The sequence below is a fragment of the Carassius gibelio genome, chromosome B6 (genome assembly GCF_023724105.1).
Source record: "Carassius gibelio isolate Cgi1373 ecotype wild population from Czech Republic chromosome B6, carGib1.2-hapl.c, whole genome shotgun sequence".
Lineage (NCBI taxonomy): Eukaryota > Metazoa > Chordata > Actinopteri > Cypriniformes > Cyprinidae > Carassius > Carassius gibelio.
The window spans coordinates 13,982,275-14,004,333 of record NC_068401.1 but is presented as its reverse complement, the minus strand read 5'-3'; the positions used below and the strand labels follow the sequence as shown (position 1 = coordinate 14,004,333).

The 22,059-nt window shown below is 36.9% G+C and overlaps 1 protein-coding gene across 2 annotated transcripts in view; it reads right to left on the bottom strand.

Moving 5' to 3' along the window:
- LOC127959782 (transmembrane protein 131) overlaps positions 1-18,324 on the bottom strand; it is a 35,766-nt gene extending 17,442 nt beyond the window's left edge. The window contains exons 1-17 of one of the 2 annotated variants that reach the window (XM_052559162.1): positions 18,134-18,324; positions 12,231-12,292; positions 10,149-10,189; positions 6,084-6,152; positions 4,352-4,472; positions 3,086-3,202; positions 2,868-2,990; positions 2,654-2,734; positions 2,401-2,551; positions 2,262-2,318; positions 2,084-2,145; positions 1,822-1,930; positions 1,344-1,452; positions 1,023-1,176; positions 749-919; positions 512-622; positions 201-335 (exon numbers count right to left, since the gene is read on the bottom strand). In XM_052559162.1, coding sequence (XP_052415122.1) covers positions 201-335; positions 512-622; positions 749-919; positions 1,023-1,176; positions 1,344-1,452; positions 1,822-1,930; positions 2,084-2,145; positions 2,262-2,318; positions 2,401-2,551; positions 2,654-2,734; positions 2,868-2,990; positions 3,086-3,202; positions 4,352-4,472; positions 6,084-6,152; positions 10,149-10,189; positions 12,231-12,292; positions 18,134-18,254 — 1,794 coding nt within the window. In that variant the 5' untranslated portion in view covers positions 18,255-18,324. The remainder of the gene's footprint in view (positions 1-200; positions 336-511; positions 623-748; positions 920-1,022; positions 1,177-1,343; positions 1,453-1,821; positions 1,931-2,083; positions 2,146-2,261; positions 2,319-2,400; positions 2,552-2,653; positions 2,735-2,867; positions 2,991-3,085; positions 3,203-4,351; positions 4,473-6,083; positions 6,153-10,148; positions 10,190-12,230; positions 12,293-18,133) is intronic. The other variant, XM_052559163.1, reaches the window with a different exon arrangement.
- Positions 18,325-22,059: the final 3,735 nt, after the last annotated feature.

Below are 22,059 nucleotides of genomic sequence, written 5' to 3'. Positions count from 1 at the left end.
CACCGTCACTCACAGCCGCTCGCACGTGTTGAGTGCGCATGAGCCGCACGCAGCCCAACATTGAATCGGTTAACCGACCATCGATAGCCTTAATCGATTGCATCTCTTATCGACAATTAATCGATCATCGATTAATCGTTGACATCCCTAGTCCAAACTTATACGTTTTGGTAACACTGGAGTGTTGCGGATGCTCTTACGGTTTTGTATTGGGCGGCTGATGTGTTCTGGAGCTCTTGTGTTCTGCGCAGTGCTGTACTTCTGTTCCCTCTTTCTGTGTTAAGCAACTCCATTGACAGACTGTCTCCTGTCACCAACCATGACTTTATCTCCAACTGTAAGGACAGAGAAATCTCTATAATTGATATAATCTATATAATTTATTTGTAGAGAAAAAGCCATATCTACATCACTGCTCACTCCAGTAATGTCTCAAAAGCTTAAAAGAGAACGGCTATTTTTTATCCAAATGACAAAACGTCAAACTGTACTGAACATGATGACCTTGTACCTCAATTGGATTGCTGTTGACCACCACAAACACTAAACTGCTTGTGTCTGTAGCACTGAGAACCCCAAAGTCGAGGATGTGCTCTCGGAGACAGGGAGGAAGAACAACGGGCTGTTAGGTAAGAAAGCAAAGTCAAACCATGGCCAATCAATCTCTAAAATAAATTTCTGATGTCTAAAATTCATAACTGGGGTACATTAGTGACATTTCGTCACATGTAGGCTGTTTCTAACAGACCTCCAAGAAGCCTGTGTAGGCCCTGACTGGCAGGTGGAATTTAGAAGCATTCGTGATGAGGAGAATGTTGCTGTCGATGTGGATGGAGGGTCCCACTGGTCGAAACAGAAGGGAGAAAATATAGCGGGACTCATGGGGAGGGATAAGAACTGGTGTGCTGAAATTACGCACCTGTTAAAAAAAAGAAACAAATGTTTTAATTCAACACTATAAAGAGGGTTTCTGCTGACAAAAATGTGATTACCCACATCCAGAGGCTAGAAAATTAGCTTACATTGAACATAGTCTTGGCTTCTCCTGGGAGAGACACGTTGTGGATGCATATGGCAAAGTTAAAAGTATTGGTGAGGTAGATGGGCCTATCCACTGGATCTACAGGACTGTCTCTGATGTGGAACAGAGTGGCTGTGTGGTCGAAGCCCAGGTACCTGGAAACGATGAGCATAAACGCATTGTGAACTAGTTACAAAACTAATATATATATATATATATATATATATATATATATATATATATATTTATATATATATATATATATATATATATATATATATATATATATATATATGATGGTGAATGGGTAAAGAAATCTCACCCTTCTAAAACCTCAGCTTGGTAAGGGATTTCAAGTTTTGAGTAGCTTTTCTCTTTTGCCTTCACTGTTATTTTTCCAGAAAACTGGTCTGATCTTCTTGCTTTTGAAGCTGGAATGTAAAAAAAAAAAAAAAAAAAAAAAAACATGATTATTTCTGCACTTATATCTGTAAACAAACATTCTGTTCCATGTAAAACAATAACTACTAATGTCTTAAAATAAATCAAGAATGAAAGAGCTTTGGTAAAAATTATAAACAGACTTGAATTGCTTTGATGGCACCAGGCCAAGTTATTACTAAGTCTACATACTGTTTTGCACTAACAAACATGCACATGATTATTACAGAAACCTTATGAACTTTTGACTTATTGATAAAAATACCCTGTTTACTAACTATCAAATCACTACGGAGAGGTGTGTGATGGGATAATCTATATAAGAGGTCAAAGGGGACGCAAAAAAGAACAGTACTTACCATCAAAACTAATACTTGCAACTTTGGTATATCGGCTCTCTCCAGCTTTTAGTGTAATTTGCTTGAACTCAACTGTGACCGCTTCATTCGACGGAGTTGGCCTAACACTCTATACAAAACAAAACACACTGTGAGCATAAGAGAGGTATTTTAAACACACACACACACACACATACACACAAAGACATAAATATAAACTTACCAACCCCAAAATTTTTATTTAAAGTGTATAAACAAGATATATAAATAAACCACAAATTACCATGATCGATACATCTTTTGCTCCTGAATTTAACAGATGCAAATTCAGTTGTTTTGGTCGATCTGTAAAGTTGAATGGACAGAGATTTGTTACTTTTATTTCACAGTATCAGTATCTTGCAAACAATTTTGTTGTTTCTAAGAAACTACCATCAAAGGAACTGAGGGGGGGGGCATACCTTGCGATCGAAGCGTACCAAAGTCCAGCATCTCTGTGGAGGAGTATATACCAGGTGCTGGGAAAATCCACAAACCATGAGTCAGACAGTGCTAAAGAATATTGATCAAACGTTATCAAGAAAGGTTATTTTAACTGACCTGTGGTGACCTCAACCTCTACAGGGAGGATGATAAACTCGTCCTCATTGGACGCGTTTGTTTTAATTCTGATGAAGGCTGTGTGGTTTTCAGCATCTCGAGAAGAGAAGCTGGCTCTCATCACACCCTTCGTCTCGAATGGAGCGATCTCCTATGGAACACACAAAAGATTTGCATATAAGAATAATCAATTCTACCACATGAGTGATTTATAATAACAACCACACTGAAGTGTGAGTAAACTTATGCCAACCCATAATTTTTTGGTGCCACCCTGCTGTCCAGTAGGCAGCTCTAAATGTAGATCTCCTCCACTAGTGTACATTTCTACAACCTAAAACCATTTAAAAAAATGTGAACATGATCCAGACAGGTTTAGAATTTAGTTGCACAACCAACATGGCCCACCGGTAAAAGAAAATATGATATAATAGTAGCACTATTCTGAGCCGAGGAGTTTTGCGTACCTGCAGTGGTTCACTGTGAGGGTTGAAGATGCTTATGAGTGGAGAGAAGCTGCTATTTACTGGAACTCTGGCCCCTACAAAGGGCCTGAGTCTGTAGGGATTGGGGATGCCCACACCAAAGACCTGCAATCAAACAAGCGGTCAAAAGCCTTTTAGGATATCTCATTCATAGTTATGCACCAAACACAGAACAACATTAATAAGTGCATGAAATGTACCTGGTATGTAAACACTCCATGATGCGATGTGTTAATAAATAAAGTATTTTCTACATTCCCTACTACTCGAGCTAGAAACACCACATCAAATGAGGTGTTGCCTCCGGGTGGAATTATCTGTAAACAAATGATGGAATATGTTACATGCATGCAATGTTACAGACATCACTTCATGCATATCACACTCACTTTGTCAGTCTGTTACAATTGCACAACAATATTAATATAATATTTAAAAAATGTAATACAAAATTTGAAAAAATTAATTAATCGATAAAATAAATAAATAAAAAAAATCTATAAGCAATTATTTAAAACAAATAATTTAAAATAAAATTATTTATGTTTACATTAAATGAATCTAAATATAAACATGATGTTTACAGCTTGCTGCAAATGCATTTTTAAACCAGCTCTGAATAAGTTGATGATGCTGAAAAACTTGTTTGTAGCATCATCCCATTTCAAATGCATCTCCCAAAACAAGTTGTAACCTTGTTAGCCACAAATTATTAGCCCGGGCAGAGAAGAGCTGATTTATGCAGGTGTCAGGAACAGGTGGGATGTGTTTAATTTATAACCGCCTAGAGTGTGAGCACACACACACACACACACACGCGCACACACACACACACACACACACACACACACACACACACACACTAAAAGCTTTAATTAGAAGTTTCAGTGAGGCCAACGTCCTGCTGTTTTACTGATGTGAATGTGTGTAAGGGTGATGGTCAGTGACTTCCTCCACACATAAAAAAATATACAAAGCACTGAGGTCTTCATCAGATGAGCTTTGGTGTGAGCTCTGACATGAATTATGTCGTCTCCCATGCCAAACAAGAAGATGAGCTTTTACCACACATCCAGCAGCTGGCACACAAGCTAAAATAACAATTCTTTTGTTCTTTTGTGCTAGGTTTGAACAGGAAGTCACAACCATCTCAGTACTTTGTAGATCAAAGGTTGAGTCTTTCTGTGATAAATAAACTACCATTTAAAAGTTTGGGGTCAAGATTTTTGTTTTTATGTTTATAAAACTCTTTAACGCTCACCAGGGCTAATTTGTTTTTCAAATTAGTTTTTCTCTGTATCAGCGTATTTTCATTTCGAACAATGTAATCTTCCTGATTACAAACGTATAAATGTCAATATACTGTACGTAATAAATAAGTCAATTATATATATATATATATATATATATATATATATATATATATATATATAAACAAATTAAAAAAATAAATAAATCACACTTACCCTATTCTGAAAAAAGGACGCATGAAAATGTGATGTTGTTGCTGATATTGATATTAAACTTATTTCTTCTGAACTTGGATTGTGTAAGTAAACTTTTTCCATTTTTGGCATTCCAACTGGCCTATGGATGGAGACAAAAGAATATTTAGCATCCAGCAAAAGGACAGAATGGTATGCGACATCAAACAAAGCTTTACCCTTGAAATTATCTGTATATGTTAAATTGAAACAGAATCAGGTTAACTAAAAATAACAATCTATTCAGCATCTAAGGTGGCTCCTTCCCATTTATCACTCTATATGCATGTATAAATGAGAAAGTACATACAAGTATAATAATTACTAAATACAAAATCTAAATTTGTCAAAAATTCTCTCCCAGTATCAAAAACAAAAACACTTGTGTTAAACAGTGAGATAAACGGTTTATTGAACAAGATATCAGTATGACAGTTAAGTAGAAGATATGAAGGAGCTCATTTATCTGAAGTTCTACTGTTTGCTGCTAATGAGAGAGAGACGGGGCTGTGAGCAAAGACTCCATAGGAAGTTAAAGAGGAGTGAAGAAAGACTTATCTGGAAGAACAATCCCATATCCCATACACCCATGTTTGTGAGGGCAATACAGAAAGCTTGTTTTACAACTCCACACACTGACAGTACATTCCAAAATACATAAATGACAACTATGTAGGGCACATAGAAAGGAAAACAAAGCTCTCAAGAAGAACTTCTTCAACATTTTGAAACAAACATTTCACAGTGGGTTCACACTTGTTTATGAGTGCCTTTCTTCATTTATATTTTAGACCAAAACAAGTTACGCAAAAGTTTCTTCAAGTAATGTAAAACACAGACTTCATCTTACTTCTAAATTGAACACAGCTATTATACAACCCCATTAGAAATTCCCAAGTGAACCCTTGTGTAAAAAAGTTCATTCACTTCCTGCCTACAAAGTTAAAGGATTTAAAGAGCATAGGAATGATCACTTGTGAAAGCAATGCTTGAGTCACAGGGAGTGAGCTAATAAAACGAATGCATCAGATGAAGTAGGGATGGGTGTTGGCACTAAGCTTCTTTAAAGGACACATACTAAAGTACATACAAGACTACATAAAATAAGAGTGCAATAACACAACTAGGGTTGGGTACCGAAACCCAGTACCAATCCTATGGAACCGGTATGCACCGAACCGAAACAGAACGCAGATTTCTCTGCTGTCTTCACGTCCTTTCAGAAACCTCCTATTTCCAACTTATAAAGTCATAATTACAAGCTTGTTGAATTATTTTCTGTTAAAAATAACAGTGGACAGTGGTTTGTGAATGTTGATGCTTAGCCTAAATCATTTGATCGGGAGCATCCCCTCCTGTGACCCACGATCTGTCTATGTGTATTCAGAGCCAGTGAGCAACGGACTTTCATAATAATAAATAAAACTGTTAACGTTCTATAAAATAATTGTCAACATTAATCAATCAGTGTGTTAACGCGATAATAACACGTTAACTTGCCCAGCCCTAATTATATTATATTACACTGTATTGTATTATATTCTTTTTTATTTACATTTGTATGCTGTAAGTGTTGTGACTAGTTTAATTTCCAAATCACAGTTTATATACATAATAATTACAAAAATTACGTAATAATTAGGGGAAATATGTGTTTCAGATGTTTTAATTTCATGTTTTAAATGCCAAACCTACCCGATGAGAGTTGACTTACTGTTCATGAAAGTCCAGCATTGGAGGCTCAAAGCGTATAGGTCTGCTGTTCCCCCGCTGAGAGGATGCACTGCAAGAGAAAGAGGATACACTGTAAATGAGGGGGAGACAATGAGAGACACTATTTCTTGGAAGCCAATGTGCTTTTTTTCACTTTGCCCCATAACACACCACAAAATGGCCTGTCGAGGATTGAAAAATGCCTCTCTATTTTTCTTCAGGCAAAAAGAAAGATACACCTACACTTACACATACACAGTATCAAATAGGCTTTGTCTGTCATGGAAGCATCAGGTTTACACCAAACATTAAAAGTTCAGGTGAAACATGCTTCAACTGGGCAAGCCTTTGACTCAAACACCAAACCACAGTCTCACATAGATTTTCTGAGAGTTTGAAGTCTATAATATGACTCCAGTATTGTTTAATCATATTTAATTTAATGCTACCCTCTTTGTATATAGGCAATATTTTGCAGTTGGCAGACTTAATAATGAAATGAACCTGTGATATATGATATGGTCCCTCAGATCAGATATCAGGGATTTTAGGGTGTAACCAACTAATGTGGCCTAAGGTATTGCCATTGTTTTGAACAGATGACACAGGCATAAATTGGTGTTCTAGAAAATGTTTCTAGCATGCAGTTGCAAACTCACTTCAAAAATAGCTTAAGCATGAATTGTAGTTGATTTTGTAATTTCGAAGATCATAGAAAAGGTGACACAGGGAGGCTGAAGAGATGTAGGGTGTGTATCCACACCTGTCTTGTTTGGTTCAAATGAATAAAAAAATTTGGTGTTTAGGGTCCTATGAGATCCGTGATGTGGAAAACGCAGACGGAATTGCAGAATCAAGAATACATATAAAATAATGTCACAATTTGCCAAATTTTTTATGGATTCATCATAGTCCTATTACATACTAACTCGTCAACTTTGGTTTAACTTGAAGAAACCATGACAGAAATATTAGGCTACTTAATGTAATATGGATAGTTGCGGTCCTGGATTCTGATTGGTTTTTAAATTAAAGTATAATAATACACCTTGTTTACTTCTGTGTGTTGCTCAGCAACCACTTTGTTGGAACCACAACTGTTTCTGAGGAACTTCATTGGTTGGTGGAATATTACGTTTTTTTATTTATATCATTACACTTTATTTGTTTATGGAACAACCGTTTAATAAAAGCAATAAGCCCCATGGAGTCTGGAATATTTAGAATTGATTAGGGATGCACCGAATCCAAAACCTTTCAATAGAAGTGCAGCAATGCAAAGAAAAGTGTTTTCTTTTCTTTTTAAAAATCAGAATATGTTCGGTGACTTAACTGAAATTAATGTAATTGAACATTAACTCAATAAACATGGATAGTAGGCTGTTTAGTTTTCATTTATAACATAGGATAGGCTACGATTAGAACAGTAGCCAAATATTACAAAAAATATTACGGAAGATCACACTCATCTCCTGCATCATAATTAAATTAACGTAAAACCTCTAATATTTCACATGAAATGAGAGTTTAATAAAAAAAAAACCAAGACGCTCTGCATTAACAGGTGACAGCCGGTTTCGAGTGTGGGAACTAATGTCCCCAGCAGTATAAATCGTCCCAGCCGCTCAAGATTCCTGTACAGTTTAGTTTAGAGCGAACTGTCGGGCCGTGCTCCTCCTCATATAAACACCTTCACGCAATCAACGGCCGCGTGACATCGACCAGCGTAGCGCAAACCTAGGGTTCGGTTTGGTGAAAAAAAAAAACTAAGGTTCGGCCGAAACCGAACCCCGTCAAAAAGCCCAGTGTTCGGCCGAATCCAAATCCTGGATTCGGTGCATCCCTAGAATTGATAATACAAAACAGCATTTCTGAGGGGCGGGGGTATCTAAATAATAATAATACATTTTATAAAGTTAATTTATTAGAGATTTTTTTGATCATTAATCTTTAATGAAACCATTCAAACGAAATCAAAGAAATTCATGGAAAACAAAATTTGGTAAAGCTTTTAATATAATGCCATTTAATAATGTAAGTTTCATGATTCAAATTAATTAGACATGCCTTTTGATTAATACTATATACTAATATATACTATATAATAATAATTTAATTCAGAAAAATGAAAACTGAATTTAGTAGATTTTATAGGACCCTAGGTGCTTTAATTATTATTTTTTTAACTGCTTTGATGATGAATATTACCACTTATTATTTAATTATGGATTAAAACAATATTTAAAAATAATGGATAATTAAATATTATAACAAATTACCGTTACTATATTATCATTATTGTTTTATGTCTAGACAGCCAACAGACTCAACACTTTGATGCGAGTACAACTCTACCATAGAGATCACACTCTCTCCACTGGCGGTATAACTCATGTTTTTTATAGGGGGTAAAATTCTAAAACAGTTTGACACATCTGCACGAGGAAAGGCTTATGTTAAACCACTAAAATAAACTCATAGCGACTCTCAAACCCTGAGAGTGACAGACAAATCAGTCATGCCACTTGACTAAAGACATTGTCACACAGGAGCAAGACTCGCTGCATATTTGTGGACTAACAACAGAAAGTGGCACGTCAAGTTGCACAGCAATGTGTTTGAGAGAAATGAAGCCTGTATCTTGTGAATTTCTCTACTGCAGCTTAAGGATAACACAAACACTGCTATGAGCTAATGATGGATGATTTTAAAACCTGACTCAAACAGTGTCAGCATGACCTCTGGCTACTCAGTTCAGCCAAAAGAGCTAAAGGGTGAGTTAACCACACCACCAGCAGATTCATTTGCCATGTTAAGGAGCCATGAAACATGTCAGTGTGTCATGCAATGTTTTCGCGGGGTGTGATCAGATATCGTTAATGCCTTGTGATCAAATATACAAAAGCGTCAAGGCATTAACTAGGCTAACTTGTCTGGTGGCACAAACCACAGAAAAAAAAGCTGCGACAAAGTCCCTAACACAGCTAAAACAGTGTCAACCACTTCCCAACTGCAGTAAGTGTGTGTGGTGGTGTGCTTTAAAAAAAAACTGAAGAGTTGCAATAAAAACACCACTATCAGTAGACACAAAGTTCAGTACTAGATCTGAAAGCAAAACAAATTCTTTCTATTCATCAGAAAAAGAGGAAACACTCGAAGTCTATTAGCACTAGATTCACAAAGCTATACATTTTTGTAATAAAGATACACTAAACAGCATTTGCCTGCTTCCTCAGTTTCTCACTTGCGCTAGACAAACTGTAAGCTACATTCTGAAGGTGTCGACTGAGGGCATGTCCTCCTGCAGCTGAGATGACGAGGTCAATGCAGACAATTGGCCAATTAAATCCAGCCACCGCTAGCTTACAGAGAAGTAGGCTGGCCAATCCCTCAAGCTGGAAAGCTTTGATTGGTTGAGCAAATGAATAGGCCAACTAGTACACAAACATTTTATCTACTGGAATAAGTACAAAACAAGTCTGAAATAACTTCAATCTTATAAAAAAAAAATGTGCTCATCAAAATTCCTCAGGCCTTTTAAGAGAATAATAACTTTTCTGTTTCTGACTCATTGCTCTTTCATACCAGTTCCTCTGCTTACAAACTTAAAAGACAGTGTTGTGTAACTTCATAAACTCGCTATGAATCGTCTTTATTAGGATGGAAGATAATTACCTAATCTACCTCTGAACCAAAGAGTAAAATCACTGCTGGAGTAATTAAAATGCCACAGCAAATACACTGTTCATGCATTCATCCATTGATTCATTCGTTCGCTCCACTTTGTGACAGTTCAGTGAATGCCAATGACTTCCAAGAGTATCTGATTAAATCATTTGAAATGCGAAATGAAAACTTGTGACGCTTGTATTTTTTGCTCATTTGTTGTTCCTTGAGCAAAGGAACGTCTCATAGTTAAGAGAGAATATTTAGTTCACGTGTCTCATTAAGTACTGAACAAATGTTTCTAGGACAATCTAATATAAACCACATGTCGACTCCTACCAAGCACGTACAAAACGATGCATGCAGAAAACCTCTCAGGGTATGAAAGTTTAAACCTTACCTTTTTTGATGATATGAGCTAAGATCAATATCAGACTCTGTCTGTAAGAAGAAAAGAAATTAAATTAGCCTTGTACTAAATTAGTAGTACAAACATGCAGGACATCTAAAGCAGAAAGAGCTGGTTATATGACAGACGGTTTAGGTCAAACACATCGAAACAAACTGTAGAAGTCTATCCTTTGGACAAGGATCTTGCTAAATCTATGGGCTTCTGTTTGAATACACTGAGTTTGTGTTAGACTCTCAAAAGACGCTCTTAGAGATGTTCTCACTGAGGTCCACTTCTGTAAGACTAAAATAAGATGGAAACAGCCGGATAGGGAGTACGGTCTAGTCTATTTATAAACCTCAACATTTCTAAAAAAGCCCAAACTGACATGTACACAAAACCACAAAGATCATAGAGTTCACAGTCCCATTCAAAAGACTATTATAGCCGTGCTTTAAAAACAGTTTAGATATTTTCTATTATTTGAGAATAGTTTATTGGGCAATTAAATGCACTTGATAACACTGTTTAGGCTGTCACACCTTTTTAAAGCCTAATAAACCATGAATAGTACTGCAAAGAATGTCACATGCAGTACTAGAAAAGATAAAGAAGCCTTTACAGAGACTTTTTGAAATATATAAATTGATAAAGCGGTTACAAAATCTCTCAATAACCTTAAGGAACAACTAAATTATAGACAACTGGAGTATCATAATTTATTGGTCATTTAAAGAATTGTTTTGTGTGTAAATAAATCATTGTTTCCTGCAGAATTCTGTTTTTGCAGAAAGGAAAGAACAAAGTTTCACCCTCAACACATCTGCCTATACACAAAAATTATACTATTATAATAATTAGTTCATTTTCAAAAAGAATTATACTAATACTAAAACTGATATAAGACTCATAACACTTAAAGACACAGAAAGTGAGACCAGACAAAAAAGTACATATTGAATATTCAGTTCAGTAAGTTACTGAACAGATGCTAAATGCATAACTGCTTTCACAGATTTAACAAGATCATTTAAGATCTCATAAGATCATCAGACTGAATCAAATTACACAAGTTGCTTTGTATGTTCACGTACCCAGATGAAGCAGAAAGATGATGTTTTTGATGAATGTTTTTTTTTCTTCTCTACAATTTCAGTAGCAGTGCATATACTATATAACTTGAATATAATTAATAATTAAGTAGGTAATTATAAGTAATATTAGGGAACAACGGCTCTGTAGTAAATGCTGCTCCACGTAAGATCACTCACGTGATGGAGATTTACCGCTGATTTCAGATCCGGCATTACTGACAAGATGCGCAATAAATATCAGCCAATATTTATCGTTCATCCCCAAGTAATATTACTATTAAAATATCAAATTGAAAGACTCTTAATTTGATTCTCTTACTCTGTTTGCAACAACCCTTCAGTTGACAGTGTTACTATTTTTGTTGCTGTGCCAAGCACTGTAACTAACTACTTTTTTACCGTATTTTTCGGACTATAAGTCGCACCTGAGTATAAGTCGCATCAGTCCAAAAATACGTCATGATGAGGAAAAAAAATATAAATCGCACTGGACTATAAGTCGCATTTATTTAGAACCAAGAACCGAGAGAAAACATTACCGTCTACAGCCACGAGAGGGCACTCTACGATGTTCAGTGGTAGACTACAGGAGCACTGAGCAGCATAGAGCGCCCTCTCGTGGTTGGAGAAGGTAATGTTTTCTCTTGGTTCGTTTCTCTTGGTTCATGTCAAATTAATTTTGATAAATAAGTCGCACCTGACTATGAGTCGCAGGACCAGCCAAACTATGAAAAAAAGTGCGACATAGTCCGGAAAATATGGTAATTGAAGTCTTTTTTTTTTGTGGATTGTCTCACAACCTTTTAAATAAAGGAATCCAGTATCATCCACTAATAGTGACAACCTTACATTTTTCATAATTTATTGACAACATCAAGTTTTGTGGTATTCAGTATAGTCACATCTCATCCAAAAATGGTGTTTGAGGAATGTCCTATGGCCTTGACACTGCAATGCAAGCTTCTTGCTATTAACCATCAGAGTCACAAAAACTTACCTGCAAGAGGCCTCCTTCCCCAAAGTGTAGTACCTCCAGGATGTTGTCTGACTGTATGAAAGCTGTAGACAGAAACAGAGAATTCCCATGAGGTTTGGATATCAGCAAACAATGCCATGCAGGTTGATGATTTGAGTCCCCAGTGTGTGCAAGAGGCTCTCTAGGAGTGTATCAGATTTGAACACAATTACTCATCAGACGACACAAAGGACTGGAGAGACAAGGAATCATTACAGTCATTTTGCGATCATTCGCTGTCTGGATTTGTCTCGAGTGAGCTCTTAATTGAGGACTTTGAAGAACCGTATAGTTTCACCGTCTCTTGCATAGTTGCCACGGCTTCCTGAAAGCCGTTTTTGAGGCCAGGAAACAGCAAAAAAGCAAGCAAAACAGAAATGGAAATGTCAGAAATATATATATATATATATATATATATATATATATATATATATATATATAATCAACATTAATAAAAACACCTAAATCTGATTTCAGATGTTTTTATGTTAGTAGCTTCATCACTTTATCAATGTAATATCAATATGTTTCAAACAGGAAACCACTGATGACAGTCAGTGCACAAGTATGGGCACAAAATATAGATAAGTCAACCATAAAAGCGTGAAGGGATATCCAGACTGTCAGCTAATTAAACTTTTCTTGCACTTATATACTACAACATAACATTTGAAGCCCTTTGAGTAGAAGCAGATTTTTTACAGATTAACAGATGGCTAATGGCAAGTCCTCCCAGAGCTGCAGAGTTCTCATGTTCGGCTTCATGTCAGTATACTTGCAGTGCTATTATTAGTCTGCAGTTCTGTAACTCTAGTGAAGTTTATAGTGAGAGAGGCCAGTCATGCTCCCTCATATGCACTTTCAGAGGTACACAAAACACGCATCACTTTCCACACCACATCATGTTACCTCATATAATTAACTTAGAGAGGTGGAGAGCCTATTTCATCAACAAACATTAATGAAATCTTGAGTTGAGTGTCAACTGGATAGATTCCAATCATTTTTATATTTGGGCAATAAGGAATCAACCATAACTGTGGGCTGCATAATTGCAACACCCCATTTCTGAGACTGAAAAAGTAGAGATGCAACGAAATTAAAATTCTTAGCCAAAGCTGAAGCAGCCGGCCGAGGTTCTTGGCCAAAAACAGAGTTGTTGTAGACCAATTATTATTATCATCATTATTATCTTACTTTTATTATTTTATTTTACAGTTTTATTTTATTTTACAGAACAACAGTAAAATTACAAATACTATTATTTATGAATGTTGATGTTGCTCATTGTTCGCTACATACTATTCTGCCTTTTCGCTTATTTGGCCAAACACAGAGAGATTTTTGTGCTATTTTCAGACGAATAATTTCAGTTGCCGAATATTCGGTGCATCCCTAGGAAACAGTCTCAAAAACAGGAGTGTTACAATTAGCGCTGGGAATCGCAGGGTACCTCACGATACAATGTAAATCACGATATATGGTTCACGATAACGATAATATCACGATACCGTGATTCTGTTCTATCATGATCGTAACATAATCTGTCTTACTATGAAAACAAAATGCCTGTGAAAAGGTTAAGTTAAAGTTTTCTCTCTTTATCCGAGTCCAAACTAATAGAAAATAGCACAAAAGTTCTGTAAATCAAATTTAACATGCTTAGTGAATTAATCATTTTATTCTTGGACTTATTAAATAATTTTGTTTGTAAACCAACACATTTAACTGCTTATCAACTTTATATACAGCCTATATATAATCCTGGTACATTTAAATATTTACCTGGAGTGTTTTCTCAACCTTTCCTCTCCCCTCATCATAAAAACGGAGCCCCACACACGACATACAGGGAAAAAATTGCCGTTCAAATCGCCTCTTTTGCACACTCAGGCTCTTTATTTCAAATATAGATGTGCAGCAAGCACACACACTGCACATTTCTGCGCCATATTATGACAATTATGACAAAGGTTCTGTTTCGTCGTCCATGCCATAGGAGCATCATCTTATTTATGAGTACTTAAAAACTGACTTTGTATTGCTGTGCATTTTTCAGTCAAATTTGTGGCAAGATATTGCGATAGCAAGGGGATTTTAAATAGATCAAATTAAATAGATCAGATTCACAACAAGATTCCACAGTGTGTGATTGATGCTTACAGAAAGAGTCTGGCATTACAATGTTTGAAAGCATCTTTACACATCAGAGATCCCTTTACACATTTAAACGCAACTGCTCTCAAAAAAGCCACAGGTACAAGAGGATTCATTTAAAGTCACGCTCATAACAAACTGCAAAGAGGGTTAAAACATTCAAGACGTGACCGACAGGGCATCTATATTACAAATCCCTACACTTGAAGAGCTTGTATAGTAGAATTTCATGGAAACTGGAGTTCATTTAATATGATACTAAACAAATGCAGTGAAAGCTTATGTTCCTTTTAACAAAGGTGGCTTCTACATACACATTTTAGATGCCAAAAGACAACTATGGGTGTTGTATTGTGAGGAATGCGTTTCAGACCCTTCACTGGCTTTGTAGAGAAGCAGTGGGAGGGAGCCATATGCTGCTGAATGAGTAAAAACAACATGTTACTCCGGAAACTTACTCTTGCTAATGTACACACACCTTGATGGATTCCTTTAAGCCAAACACAGACATACCTAAAGTCAACTGTAGTTGAGGCCATCGCATGAGACACTGACTACTCAATCACAGCAGTGCTGGAATGAAACCGTTTGTATGTTTAAACATTTCATTCTCAACTGTAGCCCATAACGCTGAGTGAGATCTAGGCCTTGAAAAACTAGAACACAATGTGCTCTTGCACACATGAACAGAATTATGCAACAGCAACCGAGCATCTCTCGATCAAGCATCAACCATTTCCCTTCTCATCTCTCAGGCATCTGTTCAGCAGACAGATCTTGGAAAGGAGAAATATATTTCTCACGTTTTTCAACTTTCAACGCTTGCTGACCTCCGAACACAAAATCTGCTACTACAACTGCTGTAACTGCAGAACCGTATGTCACGATAAGATAAGATGTCAACCTGCAAGTAAAAATGAGCAACTGTTATGTAGCAATACACTGAAATAATTAAAACACTTTTTACATAGTAATTTGAAATTGAAAACTGATTTTTTTTTTTTTTACTGATATTTTTAATCAGCAAGCATGCATTTAATTGATCAAACTCGTGAAGATGAAAAAAAAAAAAAAATAAACTCTTCCACTTTCCACACACAGACCAACCATTTTCAACAAAAAATAATAATAAGGTTTATTGAGTACTAAATGAGCATATTAGAATGATTTCTTATATAACACTACAAACTAAAGTACTGGACTTTGAAAATTAAGCTTTGCCATTAGAGAGAAAAAAAATGTAAAATAGAAAACGTATTTGAAATTGTAAAACACACAGCATTACTATTGATCACAAACTTTTTAACAGTAGCGTAAAAGTATAAATATATATCTTAATATGTATAATTTAATGTATATAAAAGTGTGTAATATATAAAAGATATTACATTATATAATGCATTTTTGGGGTATTCATTGTGCAACTGAATAACCTCTTAAACACACACATGCTTGTCATTGCAAACTTTCCAGTCAGTGCTTTACTGACAAGAGTGATGTCATTGTTGACTGGATTCTCGTCTTATTGGAAAAAGGAACCAAGGGGTTAAAAACATTCCTGCTTGACTTAAAAGAAGAAGAAAAAACACTCCATGTGCTCAGTGAGTCCCTCCTGTCAATAACTGAAATAGTGCTGCATTCACACATGCTTCCCAAAGAGTACGAACCCATCTGCTCAAGCCTCTGTGTGGTCTCTTTGTGGCCAATAGGTCCATTTAGAACTTTCGAAGAGAAATACGTGAGAAATAGGTTTATTACTCTGCCATTTAGCAAAGAACATTAGAAGTATTTCTCATTTAAAACAAAACAGTGAACTTGAAATTGATCTGATAACTGAATGGGTAAGAAATGGATCTTATTCAACCCAAAAGCTTTAGATTTTTGACTTCATCAAAATGCATCATTTCTGACGACAAACAAGAAACTCTCACTACGTGGCAAACACACATCTAATCTACTGTCCAGGCAAAGGAAGCAGAGTAATCCAAGGATTATGGGAAAAAGAAACATGTTGTCTTTGAAGGGCAAAGATCACACACCTTCACAGCCATCAAGCATTTAGAGCTTGGTGTGCCCTAACTAATGTGACTACCTAAAAGACCTTCCTTGTGTTTCCTCCCAGTGTTACAAAATCCCCTAACAATATTTTCAATGGATGAATCTTTGGTATAAAGCCAAAATGCAGTAACTATGCCAAAACTAGAACTGAGGAAAAGGGCTTAAGTGTTTTTTTAAAACTGTTTTGATACAAAGTTTCCCACTATGCATAGTTGAGGAAAAACCGCTCACAGAACAGATGACAGCCCAAGAGACTGATTTCAACAAAACACAGTGACAACAGTGTATTGATTTTATTACATACTGTGCTTGAGTCAAAATGTTCTAAAGATACTGATATTGGTCACAGACAAGCCCACGCTGTCCAACCAATGACAACTGACAATCAAAGGGTTACTTCACCTAAAAATAGAAATGCTGTCATCATTTATTCACTCTCATGGTACCATGTAGAACTTTTTTTTCCAGAAATGTCTCAGTGTTTTTGTCCATACAATGGAATTTAATGGTCAACAAAACTGTTTGGTTATCAAGATTCTTCCAAATATCTTCTGTGTTCTTCAGGAGACAGACTGAAAGAGGTTCACACATAACATGAGGGGGAGTAAATGATTAAAGTGAAAGTGAAGTAACCCTTTTTTCTCTGTTGACATTCAGAGACATTTTTTAAAGACAGGTAATAAACTATTCAATAAACAGTCAAAAATAAACAAGCACTGGATTTATTAGGTCATCTGCCCTGTCAAGCGGTTGATATCTGGATTATGCCAGAGCGCCCTGACTATTTCATTTGCAAACACAACCAAGTGTTCTGTACTTTGATAAGAATTTTTACAGTGTCATGTCAGAGAACCTCTACATTTTATTCAGTAAGCTGAACTTAAATGCAATCAGACAATTCAATTTCTATAAACACACTGCATTTGTCCTTAACAACTAATTACTCCCAATGACATACAACACAACTGTGCTTGAGCAACATGAAGAAATATATTAAAAACTTGCATGAACTTGCAGTATGTAGTCACCACATTCTCCTCCCTGTCCAACATGACATGTCACTGACAGACTGGGCCTCAGAAACAAAATGATCAAATTAACACTTTACTTTCAACCTTCCGCTCTTTAAGCCACTTGACATTGCTTTGATACGTTGTTTTAACTTTATGGACGTTATTTTCATCGGGCAAAACTTCGTGCCAAACCGGCATATATTAGGCAAAACAATCCCAAGACATGAACTGGTCACTAATCAAGTGCTATTACAAAGGTGAAAATCTATCCTGAATGGGTTTGAGTTTTGTACCACATTCTCCATCGTTTTGTTTTTGAGAGTAAAAGTAACTTCAGGCAGGTAAGGTGTTCGCTAATGTAATATGACTAAGCCTGTTAGCTTCGAGACTCATCTAAACTATATCTCTGAGCAATATTATCCAGCAGGTTTACGTCAAGAAAATAAAAACGGTAAGAGCAGTCACATGTCATCTAACCTAGCTAGACATGTGACTTCAATATTATGGTTAAGGCTTGACTAAATATTTATTTTGTTCGCTGACGCGCTAAGGCTCGAAGCTAACAGTTATTAGCTTGCAGTGAAGCCGCAGTATGAATACAGCCATACAGACTCACGAAAACCAGCTACAACACACAACACGCTTCGGGGGGGTTACCTTGTTTGTTCGCCTGTGCCACGTGAATAAATGCAATAAATAAAAGGCGCAGAAGTCCAACACATGATGATTTTGTTCGTGTTGGATGTGGAGAACTCTGTGTTGTGTCCTTTCTCGCCATCCTGCTGCTGCTGTTTCTCTAACATTAGCCGTGTGCACTCGTATAAACAGCGCTCACGAGTCACTCAGGAGAGACACACAGCGGATTTGACAGACACTACAATTCTGGACACTCGGTGGATTGACTCGGTGCAATATTGCATTAACCCTTTAATGCTAAAGAAAATTACGTTTTGAAAATAATCCTTAAAATGATGTACACTCACATGAAATGTAAGCCATGCAATATATTGTTTTACATGTAGAATAAATAAAAACAATAAAGTTTATATTGTAATTTATTTTAACCTAAATTATTATTATTGTTATTGTATTACATTATTTTAAAACTTTGTATTATTGTTGTTATCCTCCCATTAAAAAGTATTTTACCAACAATAATAATATCTTATAGTTGAATAAATAAAATTAGTGCTGTCAAACGATTAATCACGTGATTCGCATCCAAAATAAAAGTTTTGTTTACATAATATATGTTAGTGCACTGTGTATAATTATTATGTATATATAAATACATATACATACAGTAAATGTTTTCAATTCATTTACATATATAATAATATATTTACCATATTAACATATTATTTTACATATATTTCATGAATATATATACATGCATGTCTTTGTATTTATAAATACATAATAAATACAGTATACACACATATTATTTAAACAATTTTATTTTTATTTTGAATGTGTTCAATTATGAAATAAAATGTGTATGTTACACATACGTTGCAAATATAAATATACAACATAGTTCATTTTAATTTTGTTAAGGCAATTTTGTTGTGGTTTGTGCTACTTGAATATTTCTGTAGGACTATTTGTTTGGGTTTTTTGCACCACGTTTCTTCATTTGTTTGTGTTGTGAAGATTTACAGCTTGTTTTGTATTTGGTTGTGTTACAAGTATATGCAGGACATGAGCTGTCAAACTGATGAAGATGTTTCCTTAATTTCCTGGTGCTTTTTCTATTTGCATCTGTTTTCTGAAGTTGCAGTGCATTAAGCTCACTCACACTCTCTGCACTTTCAGACAGTCTCAAGTCTCATAATTACTCAGTTCCTCTAATCTGGCTTTTAGCCTAGATGACCACACACAAGTTCTCCATCTCTCTCCATTTCCACATTCTACAGTCACTCTTTTATCCGTTCTCAATCAGAAACAGGTGTTATCTTTCATGCGGTGGAGCCACTGCAGGGGTGCGCGGTTCGAACAGAGAGTGAATTCCCATCCCAGGAGATAATAGCAGAGGGTGAGGTCCACCAAGATTGCCAAGCACTCCTTTTCAATGGTGCTGTACATTGTCTCTTTCTCAGAAAGCTTTCGACTAATGTACAGCACCAGCTGCTCTTCTCCCACTATCTCTTGGGACAGGACAGCACCAAGCCTCTTGTCCAACGTGTCTGTCTGGAGCAAGAAAAGGGAGAGAAAAGTCAGGGGAGTGTAAAATCGGCCAACCACACAGAGCAGCCATTACCTGGATGAAAACCTGCTGACACAGCTGCGTCCAATGGAAAGGATCTGGGACTTCCTTTTTAGTGAAGTCAGTCAGTGGGCTGGTGAGGTCCAAATAATTAGGTACAAACTATAATAATGCGCCAGCCCCAGGAATTGCATCACCTTGTTTTTGGTCTTGGGTCTCGGATAGGTTGCAACTTCTGCCGTCTTACTAATTTGGTGACACACCTGTCCGTGACCCAAGTGGAAGCTCAGATACCTGAGTTTTTTCTCCATTCTGTCACCGATGGAGTTTTGGTTCCTTCCCGCTGTAGCCTCTGGCTTGCTTAGTTGGGGTCACTTAATTTACAGCTATATCATTGACTTGATTGCAAATGATTGCACCGATACTATTTAAACTGAACTGAGATGATGACATCACTGAATTCAATGATGAACTGTGATTTTGCATTATTGACACACTGTTTTCCTAATTAATGTTGTTCAGTTGCTTTGACGCAATCTTTTTTGTTTAAAGCGCTATATAAATAAAGTTGACTTGACCTCCACATGCCCAATTGCACAGTTCTTCAGGTTAGCTGTTAGGCTGACCCCTCTCAGCACTCACATGACAGCCTGCAGATGCACGCTGCCAATCCTGACTTTAGATAATGATGTTATCCAGATAGGCAGTGGCATAGGGAGTATCTCATTATGTCCATGAGATGCTGAAAAGTGGCCAGTGCCCTGAAAAACCCAAAAGGAAGTTTAAGAAATTGATGTAATCTGCAATGCAATGGCACTTTTGGGGAGGCCGGCAGATTCACTAACTGACATAGACAATGAGGGTCATTAGACAGTTTTACGTTGCTGCCTGTCCAAAATGTTCTGCATGGGATTACAATGAGCCTCCCAGAAAAGCATTTCCACCAACTGAGTACCAACAACTGCGTTGTATCTTGTTGAGTGTCTTGGATCACGCAATACAACATATCTTTAAAATAGCAAAATAGGGATAAGAAGGTGGCCATGCCAATTGGAGAGGCTGCATCTGATCCAGGATGAAATAATTATGATGCTCCGTTATGATTAGCCTTTCGACAGCATTCAGTTTCACTAGCTCGTATCCAATCGGTTTTGGTTCAGCCTCTCGAATCTGCACGACTGCCTTCCCTCTCTGCTTTTCCTTTTTCCAATAGACATCTGCACAAAAATAATCCAATAAATGACTAAAAGCTGGCCAATTGGTTCCCAAAATCAGTGGATGCCCAAGGTGCAGGCTTACTGCAACCTCCACATTATGCTTCTGTACTGTCTAGATTGGATACCTAGGAACATTAAAGGTTACTTCACCACATCCCCATGCACACACACCACTCCTGGACTACATGGCTCTTATCTAATGCCTCTGGCTGAATCAGGCTTTGATGGCTAGAGGTTTGATCGGGGCATTCCTGCTTGATCAGGGGCACCCGGAACCTGAATCAGTGTTCCCACCTCCATTACTGGACATGATCAATAAAGTGCCATGGGTCCCTGCAATGCTGACAGGCCTGGCCCAGGCTTCCCCATTCCCCGCCCCAGAGACCATAGGAACGTGAACAGACGGGGTGCCTAAGCTGGCTGACCCCGCCCCACTGGAAAGGGGTCTCAGCCCAGCTGACTCCGGCGCCAGACGTTGTGCTCGAGGAGGAGATTCACCCAAGACCTAAGGAGAGGGACAGGTTGGAGGGAGAAGAGAGCGATAGAGACAGAAGACAGGGTTTTGTCAACTCCGTGGCATGCCACCATCTGGTCCTCTGCCAGTTGAATGGCCAGGCCCAGGTCTAGCGACACTGGACCCACTGAGCGGTTTTCTTCGGAAGCAGCACACTGAACTGCTCCAGCACCACCCGATCGATGATCTGGTCGACGTCGCTTCCCCCGGCCAACAGACATCATGAAGGGCTGGCCGTTTTCCCAGAGCTCCTGCGAAATAAACCGCTGAAGCCACATTTCCACTGCAAATGATATTCGGACACGACTGTCGTATTTCTTCCCCTAGTGGCAGTCGCACAGTACTTTCAATCTGGTCATGAAGCAAGTGTTACCTCGGCATATTCAACGTGGTAAAATGAATTATTTTAATGCATATAATTAATTATAATTTAAAAAATTATAATTAATGTACGAATGTATCGTCACAAAACAAATGACCCCAGAAATCAAAACACAGTAGGTTGTATGGGGCTAATCAACGTAATTAATGCTTTAATAATTATATAAAATGTATATTTCTGACATAATTATTCAAAAGCACCATTTTACAGAAATAATGTTTAAAAAATAATGTTAAAGTGAACAAAATCTTATAGTTATCCTAA